The 10,680-nt window shown below is 34.8% G+C and overlaps 1 protein-coding gene across 4 annotated transcripts in view; it reads left to right on the plus strand.

The window, feature by feature from the left end:
* Positions 1–10,327, plus strand: part of LOC128985824 (TBC1 domain family member 1) — a 58,865-nt gene extending 48,538 nt beyond the window's left edge. For all 4 annotated transcript variants that reach the window (XM_054405737.1, XM_054405739.1, XM_054405741.1 and 1 more), the window contains 8 exons: positions 503–625; positions 1,276–1,428; positions 1,759–1,923; positions 2,871–3,022; positions 3,572–3,824; positions 5,801–5,970; positions 6,759–6,926; positions 7,490–10,327. In XM_054405737.1, coding sequence (XP_054261712.1) covers positions 503–625; positions 1,276–1,428; positions 1,759–1,923; positions 2,871–3,022; positions 3,572–3,824; positions 5,801–5,970; positions 6,759–6,926; positions 7,490–8,557 — 2,252 coding nt within the window. In that variant the 3' untranslated portion in view covers positions 8,558–10,327. The remainder of the gene's footprint in view (positions 1–502; positions 626–1,275; positions 1,429–1,758; positions 1,924–2,870; positions 3,023–3,571; positions 3,825–5,800; positions 5,971–6,758; positions 6,927–7,489) is intronic.
* Positions 10,328–10,680: the final 353 nt, after the last annotated feature.

Consider the following 10,680-nt stretch of genomic DNA (forward strand, 5'->3'; position numbering starts at 1 on the left):
CAGAGACATCATTTAGTATCATGGGTTTGCCAAATCATTGTGAACATCTCCTACGGTCACAGAGGCATCATTTAGTCTCATGGGTTTGCCAAATCATTGTGAACATCTTCTACGGTCACAGAGACATCATTTAGTCTCATGGTTTTGCGGAATCATTGTGCCTATGCACATCGTCTTCTGTCAATACTGGCGACATCTCCTACGATTGCAGAAAATGTCATCATCGTCACTCTACACGTAGAAAAATAGCTGACAATTGGAACAAATCCCGTCTCAAGAAAAATCCTGAATTAAATGCAATTCCATCCCTAAAATTGTAAATATATCCTGGCTATAGTGTTTGTCTTTAGGTATGTAATCTGTACCATTTGAGAGTAATTTATTTATTTTTTTGATCTTCTCTAACTTTCAAGGGATAAGTAAAATGAAGCAGGTATCGTAGCTTGACATGTCTATATAATGAATCTACATATTTATGAAATAATTTATTTTCTCTTTTCAGAAAACCGTGCGTTGGACAGTTTGAGCAAACGAGATAAAGCTGATTTGAGAGCGTTATGGAGGAAAGCTATCAACCAACAGGTGTTGCTTATACGAATGGAGAAGGAAAACGCTAGACTCAAAGGTAACATCAATTTAATTCGATAATCAATTTAATTTAGTCGATCATTTATCATCATGTATTACCTGTAAGATGGAAAGTTGGTGAAACAAAAAATTCATAATTAACTACACACAGTAAAAACACTGACCAAAATATGGGGAGAAAATCTATTTCGGATAACCTTCTTTATCCTTATTATTTACTTCTTAAATTGAAAATCGTTACTTAACAAGCAGGTTATATACCTAACCTGTCACCATTGTCAATCCTATAGTTTTTTAACAGATCTCTACAGTTTCAAGGCAAGTTGGCTCATTGTCAGATCATTTCTTCTTCATTTTCTTTTGAACATTTGTCATCGTCAAATGAGTTCATACTCATAAATACACAAAACAGTTAAACATTGTGTATTTACGCGTGTGAACTCAAATGTCACCGAAGACAGTGACCAACTGCATTATACACTTTAATTGAACATTGTTTAAATATTTAACATTTTCTATTTATTTGACACTATTAGACACAGACAGTTGGTTATTACAATTTAAGACCTATCCTAACCTAACTATAAATATCTTGTAGAACATTTCAAACTGAAAAACATAGTCTATGCCAGACAAGGCCCATAAGACTTCAGTATGCAAAAGTCAATAACTCCTTCATGATTACAGCTAGTCAAGAAGAAGCTACAATGAAGCGTATCAAGTTGGAATATGACGACATTGGCGCACTTGGTCGACAGAATCTGGAGGTTTGGGAGATGATCATCAACAAAGAGGCGAGGAAAGCTGACGAGCGTATACTTACTCAAGCTATCAGACAAGGTAAAACATGTAGTTGGTATTTTATGGCAACACAAAACACAACTCGATAGTATAAATTGGCCTAGAATGGCGATACACATGCTCTCATCCTTTTTGGTTTTATTTGTGCAGGCTAGACTGGTTGGCAAACAGTTTGGGTTTCAATAGTTTCTAATATTTATGTTGCCCATCTTTTTTTAAATCTAAAAAATCTTGTAAGGCCACTTTCATGCTTTATGTGGTCACCTACCTTCCTACAAACATATTGTTGGTGTCATGACTTTAACATACACTTTTTAAACACTTTAATTTATTATATTTTTGTTGTATTTTAATGTTTATATTTTACAGGAGTTCCTCGCAGCAAGAGAGGTGAAGTTTGGCTGTATCTAGCAGAGAGACATTGTGCTCAAATGCCTCCGTTTGACTGCTCCAAGTTCCCCAATTACAACGTCCACTACGAGGATCTACTAAAACAACTCACCTCGCAACAGCATGCGATACTTATTGACTTAGGTAAATGCATAACCACATAGAACTCAAAAGTACCTGGTAGGAAAAGTGGAATTTTAGGTTTACATTTACAACTAAATGGTGCACAAAAGGTATCATGACCTTTGAAGTATTGACCTTTCATAGTTTAAAATCACAACGATCAGAAACAGTTGTAAAAGATTGACAATGTGCTGGTGCTGTATACAGCAGTTCAAAATAGTTGTTTGATTTGTCGTCAGATGCCACTGCCTACCGGGTTTCATCATGAAGAACGGGTATTTTCAAAACAGCAGTGCCTTTTTTACGTGTGACGAGGAAGGCTCATCAAATGGTTGTGAAGGCTTATACATTGACATCGATTGTTGAGTACAGTACTAGAGTATTTAAGATACACAGACTAGGCAAAGAATGCAAGATTTTTGCATACCAAATTCACTGTATGTTATGATTTAATTAAATACGTTTTGATCAATGATAAAATTATTGCAATATGTGACAATGTTCATATATATAAACACAAATTCACACTTATTGGTAGAGCAGCACAATTTGGAATTTTAAAAGGAAAATCTATATAGGAAATACATTTTTACACTATATTCCGGGAACTTTCAAATGAGAGAAAATTATATTAAGCTTTCTTAACCATTAAAAAGGTTTTTAACTGAATCCATTCAAGGAATTTGTTTGTGAAAATCCCATGCATTCAAAACATTTATCTTTATTTATTTTTTTTTGTTATTCTATGTTAATTGTGAAACGATGTTCAATCAGTTGTGTTTATTGTATGAGAAAAATCAATGAGTCATTGTTAATTTGTTTTATATTTCAATTTGTACCTGTATCAATTTATTTGGGATATTTACAATGTGTTTAAGATAAAGTAGACTAATGTGGCATTATTTCATGTACCAAACTGCCCTTTTTGTGAGATTAAGATGATTCAGTTGACTGATTGTTTTTTGCAGGTCGCACCTTCCCCAACCACACATATTTCTCTTCACCCCTAGGACCAGGCCAGTTAGCCTTGTATAATTTACTCAAGGCTTATTCCCTCCTGGACCCTGAGGTAGGGTACTGCCAAGGCCTGTCATTCGTGGCTGGGGTGCTGCTATTACATGTGAGTACTATAATTTTTACCTGAGTATTTTAACTGAACTTTTTATTTAATAACACCCTGCAGCAGGGTTGCCACCCGTCTCGATTCTGCCGGGACAGTCCCGATTTTGGTTCCTTATGTCCGTATTTAAGCCTATGTTTATCCGGGGGGAGGGGGGCCATGTCCTGATTTTTCCCTAACCTAACAAAATGTTGTATCTACTAATTAATATTCCACAAGAATGTATGAATGTGAACGACTGACATTGATGATGGCGGAAGTAGAGTGAGGTTGATCCAGCCAGTATAATCCAGGTTGATCCAATTAATTCAAGTTGACTGGAGTAACAAAGTGTAGCCAACCATATGCACCTTTTTGTAGGTGATTATTTTTTTATGCTTAGCAAACAACTATGTATTGTTATTGTTTATTATTGTTATTGTTATTGTATTATCATCTTGATGTAGACAAATTTGTAAAATTGGTTTAACCGTGGGAAATAAATGAAATGAAATGAAACTACAATGTTCAGTGAATAACAAATTATTTTATTTATCTTTGATCGCACAGATGACTGAAGACCAAGCATTCTTCATGTTGAGACACCTGATGTTTCGGCGAGGTATGAGAGCCCAGTATCTGCCAGACATGATAGCGCTACAGGTCCAGTTGTACCAACTGTCCAGACTGATACATGATCATCAGCCGGACTTGTACGCCCAGTTGGACAAACATGAGGTTGCTCCGACGCTCTTTGCAGCTCCGTGGATGCTCACCATGTTCGCGTCACAGTTTCCCCTCGGTTTTGTGACTAGAGTGTTCGGTGAGTCAAGGCATTTATTTTCAGAGTGGAAAGTCTGTGAAAGGGTTAGAAATAAACAATTCAGTTGGAGGAAATAGCTCTTGCCTTAGGAATGCATTGATCCTTCGGGGGCGCATTGGTCCTTTTGACCAAATTATAATTTTTCTGAAAAAAAAAACAGATAATTGATGAAAATGAAGGAAAAAAGTACATGATATCTATTGGCAATTGCCTTGAGGTAAAGTCCTTTGCTTAACCACTTCTCATGCTATTATAGACTAGAGGTGGGAGTTATTTAACTAATACGAATGAAAATTATTCTGTTACTGAAGTGTCACCTATTACATTGACAATAGGTTACTGAGATCACCTATTATTTTTGTAACGTTTTAACTGTTTGAATGAGCGAGTTAAATCCAGCTGATCAGGTCTTATTATTAGCAAGCTTCCCAAAATCATCTAATGAATCACTCACCATAACTAGGTGTACAATGCAGTTGTCTGATTGCAATATTGAGCGGAGCCAGCATATTAATTCAATGTCAATGATATATTTGGTTCGCATTTTAAATAGTATGCCTATTTGCAGTAGGTATCCAAAGTCAATCATAAGTCAGGATTAAGTGAATGAATTGTCTACTTGCATGAACCATATTCTATGTTTCATCTGGTTCTCATAAATTAAATGTCTACTTGCAGTATCCAATGCCAATTATATATTTGGTTCGCATAAATGGAATGCCTATTTACAGATTCTAAAGTCAGTGGTACGTCTGGTTCACGTAGACGGATTGTTTACTTGTAGTATCCAAACTCAATGGTACATGTAAATAAATAGTCTACCTGCAGTATCCTAAATCAATGGTCCATTTATTTTGTTCACATAAAAAAACGCCTAATTGCAGTATCCGAAGTCAATGGTAGGCTTAGGCCTACTTCTGCTTCACTTTATATGGGATGTCTATGTGCAGTATTCAAAGTCAATGATACGTCGGGTCATAGACTAACGTATGTTTTATCTATGGTCGGGTTCATGTCATCAAATTATCTAATTGCAGCGAAACTATGAGTCTTATATTTGGTTCACCTTAGGAATTCCTATTTGTAGACTGCATTCCTATTTATATCCTGTATATCCTATCTATACTCTCCACGCAACCACAGAAAACATACTACTATAACCGAGTATGTTTTCTGTGACGCAACATAGGCTTAGGCCTAATTAGTTAACTATTCATTGTTGAAAAAGAACAGAACGATTATACAATTAAATATAAACGGCATGATTTTAATCACTCAATATAGAACTGATTGTTAATCAATTCGTATTACATGCAATAGACTAATATGCTATTTAGTATTCATCAGATTTTTTCTTTTGTACTGTATTTATAATGTGTTAGATTTGTTGACTAACATATGTCGAGGCTCTTGTTTACTTTTTAGTGTTAACTCGCAAATAATGCCATGGCGACCAATTAACCCATAAGGCCCATGTTAAATTTCTAAAAGTTTGCATTCATGTAGGGAAAAGTCCTATGGTCCGATTTGTACCATTTCAGATTTATACCTTCCCATGGTTGGGTACTATGACTGTGTTAAATTTCGTGCAGATCGCTTCAGCCGTTCAGGAGGAGTATTTGTAAAACAAAAGCAGGAGTGTAGTATAAGAGCTTCGCTCGCTTCACTCGCTCCGCTCAATAATTGCAGATGAAAAGAACTCTGCGTTACGACCAGCTGAAGGCTGGACAAGGAAGTAATAGTGTTATTTCAAGTGTCACCGAAAAAGCTAATGATCGTTTCTGACTATTATTGCAAAGTAACAGTGTTTCCTTCACTCGCTCCGCTCAATAATTGCAGATGAAAAGAACTCTGCGTTACGACCAGCTGAAGGCTGGACAAGGAAGTAATAGTGTTATTTCAAGTGTCACCGAAAAAGCTAATGATCGTTTCTGACTATTATTGCAAAGTAACAGTGTTTCCCATCTCTGTTGCAGACTTGTTGTTCCTGGAAGGCAAGGAAGTGTTGTTCCGTGTTGCCATGGCTCTGCTCAGTCACCACAAAGAGGGTCTTCTCAACTGTGACAACTTTGAACAGATCATGAACTACTTTAAAACCAACTTTCCTAAAATAGACAAGCCCATCATGGATAAAGTACTTAAAGAGGTGATTATTTCTGGTGTGACTGTTTCATATAGCTTGTCATTTTACTTTTGCAATTGATTATTGTGCATAGCTGAATGGTTATAGTGTAAGAAATCAGATAGACCTACTAGTTTAATTGTGAGAAAAGTCAATTGCTTTTTGATGGCTTTAAACTGGACCTCATTGTACTTGAATATTGAAGTCTAAATTATGATTCTGATTAATTAACCAAATAAGATACCATTTTACCTTGATTTTGTCTATTAAGTCCTTAACCTCCTCTAAAGGGGGGTGACGATAGTTTTGGTGACTATGTCGCCTTTGCCAGATACTTGTCAAGAATGACAAGCTTATCCCGTGTTGAGGTCATCCCTAATATAAAAAACATTTAACCTATGAGCATTAAGTCAAAACGACATAGTCATTGAAACTATTGTCATCCGCTCTTCAGTTTGAGAATCACTTGACAAAATCAAGGTAAGTTCAAGGGATTCAAGACTACACAAAATTAAGCAGCCAAAAAATCTGATCTAGTGAATAATAATCCTAGTAACAAAAGTATTTACTCCATTAGTGATCAAGATTGTTTCCAGATTAAAATGCCGTTTATCTTTGGCTATCAATTAATGACGCTGTCTAACTATAAGTTGATGTTGAAAAGTAACAATACATCAAGCTCTGTGTTTGGACTGTAAAAATATATATTTAGGTAACAAAGGCGTAAATATACACAAAGTAATAAATAATAATAAAATAGTATCAGCGTTGTTTGAATTCAAGTCCTTAATCACACCTTGTGTTTTCGACAGGTTTTCTACTCCGACATATCCAAGAAACTGTTGGAGTATGAAGTGGAGTATCATGTGCTCCAAGAGGAAGTTAATACTCCACGACCGGAGGTGAAGAGAATCAAGGAGCTGGAGGAAGCCAACAAACAACTCCACATACAGAACAGATGTTTGTCAGAGCAGCTTGAGGTAATCAATAACATAGTGACTTTATAGTAGGGATTACATTCTTGCAGGTAGCAATAATGTCAAACAAAACCAATTTGCACTGTAAAAAAAATAATAATGGGTAAAAAAAACAAAAGTATCAAAAACTGTTAGGTGAAAAATGTCATTTTTGTAAAATTAATTGTGATGCATCAATCTAATAATAAAACACTGCTAGTTAACCACAGAAAAGGCATTAAAACCAACTGTAACTATTTTGTTTAACATTCCCGCCTCAGCAAACCTGCTGACTAAGTGAAATTTGATTTTCCTGATCGGATTTCCACTGAAGTATTCCCTTAAACAGGTTAGATGTAAATCCAATTTAAATATCATTAGGTTTAGTGAGTGATGCACTCTTAAACTCACACTTTTCTTAGTTTAAAATGTTGTCAGTGACAGTGAAATATTTTAATGTCTTGTATTTCTTGTTTCTGTTAGAACTCTTTCCCATTCAGATAAGCCTGCTACTCTTACAACAATCCAAAAACCTACGTCCTTGTGCTCTATGTTACATCCTTTTACACTAATTTTCTATGTTACAGATCTCTACAAGCAATATTAACAGACTGGAGACGAGTAGATCATCACACATGATGCAGATAAATAGATTAGAGTCCCAAGTTAGAAGCTTGGAAGTGACAGTTTCCACACTGGGGGATTTTATAACCACTCTCGCCTACAACAATACAGATCTAGAAATACCTGGAGAGATCCTTCGTATTATTGCCCAGATACATGTTTCTGAGCGGAAGAGTTTACCAAACAACGTTCTCCGTCCTGGGATCCTCAATCGGAATATGCCACTTAAAACTATAGACGACAACAGAATCAGTCCGCAAAAAGATACAAAAAAGAGTCCGCGACCATTGAAATCAACTCTCAGTTCCCCCAACTTGGAGCCCAAGACATCCTTTTTCGCACATTCGTTCAACCAGATTAACCAACAGAAACTAGGAATATCTGATAAAACGTCCCCCCTTAATGGGATGAAACAGTCACGTTCGGATTCAAGCAGTGTAAAACAGCTGTTGTATAGTGAAAGTAAAGAAATTATAGGAGAAATCGAAACAGAAAAACCGAGGTTGGGTAGAGTTTTGACAGACAATGATAGGAAAGCCTTAGGATTGGTTGATTCGGATTCGTTCGTGAAAACAAATTCGATGCCTTCAACCGATGGGAAGCGAAAGATATTGAAAAGTAGTCAAAGCTCGTACGAATTGGGGAAGTCAGAATCGGTTTCTGCCGTGTCCGATTTGCTTCCGTTGAATTCTGACACGGTCAACATTTGTTTCGGCGGAACTACCAAATTGAGACAGATCCGACCGCTTAAAGTGAGAAATGAAAGTTGTAGCAGTATACCCAGTCAGTCTTCAAGCACAGGATCACTTTTTGAGGGTTGTCCTCTTCCAAACAAGAAAATAGAACTACAAATCGTCGAACCTTCAGATATCAGCTGTACAAGTCGATCCGTGTTTGAGGAAAAAGCTGACAATTCTCTCTTCAGCGAAAAACACCTGAGGCAAAATAGCTTTGAAAAATCTAGAGGGAAAGAAGCAGAAGAAATGATTAAGTCTCAAGTGCCTGCGAAACAGCCGAGTCTTCTAACTTGAATTAAGATTATTATATAGTAAGGTGCTTACCTATTCCTGTGCCAAAGTTTAGTAAGCAACTGTAGTACCTTATTAGCAATGACAAATGCTTAAGTATTATATTCTCAAAGTTAGGAATCTCATCTTCAAAAAGTCTACAATCCTTTCATATTTTCTATTATGTACTTAGTGTTTGACACTGGATTTTAAAAAAGATTATTGCAGTAAACGATGTGTTCAGTTCGTAGACATATCAGTCAATTACTAGTTGACATATTCTGACTATCATACCTTGATTTTTATTTGAACACTTGACACTTCAAAACATTGTTTCCAGACTACCATCCTGCTTACCAGGCCGAGAAAATCTTGTTTTATCCTGCTTTAAAATAATGTTAAATCCTGTTTTATCATACATGAATTTAGTAAAAAAACCGGTTCAATCCTGAGTAATCTTATTGATGTATTATTTTATTATTTTAAAATAGTTCTTTTTAGCCTTGCTATAATGAATGCATATAGGCCTATTAAAATAATTGAACCAATAAACTGGTATCTGAAAATCAATATACTTACTTACTGATAGAACGTCGCTAATCTCTGTAGATCTTTTGCCTCGTAGATTAGCCGCCTCCACTCTTCTTTATCTTTCGCCATCCAAATTTCTCCTTTGCATTGGATCACATCCTTCTTGACTTGGTTATACCATAGATAAAACATACTCCGTTATACCATCTTAATTTATAAAAACAAAATGGAGTATCAGCGCTCAAAAATGAATCTTGTTTTATTCTGCATCACATTTTATTCTCATGCAAGGCCTAAAAAAATCCTGTTTTGGGACTTAAGTCCTGCAAATACACTGCTTTAAAGTTGTCTTCCTAAGCAATAAAAATATGCATGAATTTTTATAACCTTTTGATTTTAATGACAACTAATTGTAACTTAGTGTCTGTTACTATGCTTATCAAATGCTAATTTAGTACTGTAGTTAATTAATTATGTTATTCCTCTAATACAACACCAATACATAATAAGTAGAAATATTTTTCTAATTTTAATTTATAGTATATATCCTCATTCATGATTACTCAGAACTCATCAAAATCAACTTTCATAAACTACATGTTCTTAATATAGGTTTAATATCCATTTATCAGTACTTTTTATAAACGTACATAATAGGCCTATTTTTTAGTATTATTTTGTCGAGTATTGATCATTATATAAAATACGATCCGTGGCAGCTTGATGTTACTTTTAGATGCTTTAAGCCTTAATAAATAATTTAGATTATAGATTTAGCTGTTACTACAGTATTGTGATCTTCAGTAGCTTAATGTTAGATGAGTGAACGTCAAAGCTAGTCCAGTTTTGCATGGAATTTCACCTTAGAGTTTTAAGTATTTTATCAAATAGCACTATTACACAGCTTTCAATTCCCCACTGCTAAGTACACAGCCCACTTGTCAATTATCAAGTACACTTAAAATGAGTTTTATAATGTACTACACAGATATACAATATTTTTAAATACCTATAGGCAATATTTGATATTGTTTTAAATAACTCTAAGTACTGTATTTTGACTAACGAATCCCATAATTTTGTTGTGATCATGTAGACTGAAAGTTTTAATAATTTTACAGTGGATCATTTGATGTACAAATTGACATATTTTTAGATGTAAAGTTATTATGTTATATATACAATGTGATTTATTTTTATTAAAGTGTTTATGACCAACATAATTGAGTGAAACTGTTATTGTTGATTGATAAATAGATATTGATGACATTTTTAAAAGTCTACTATTTTTTACCATACCATTACAATTACAATCCTATTATTACCAGCAGAACTGTACTCCATCTATATACTTAATACAATAAGGGGTTTCTCTGTTACATCTATTTTTCACCTGTCCAAATTAACAAATTTATACAATTGACATACTCGTTTTAATCAAGACCAGCTTTTTTCTAAAATCTTATTTTTTGTTATTCTAGGGGAGTTTTTGTGTTGAAATAACATGAGTTACAATAAATTTGGAACCCTAATTTTTAAAGCAATGGGAGTACCATTTTTTTTAGAATGTCATGGGCTAAAACATACTAAATTTTATCAAAAATCGTTTGGGCCAT

Source organism: Macrosteles quadrilineatus, unplaced genomic scaffold, assembly GCF_028750875.1.
Source record: "Macrosteles quadrilineatus isolate MER2022 unplaced genomic scaffold, UCM_ALF_1.0 Scaffold_2__2_contigs__length_208266976, whole genome shotgun sequence".
Lineage (NCBI taxonomy): Eukaryota > Metazoa > Arthropoda > Insecta > Hemiptera > Cicadellidae > Macrosteles > Macrosteles quadrilineatus.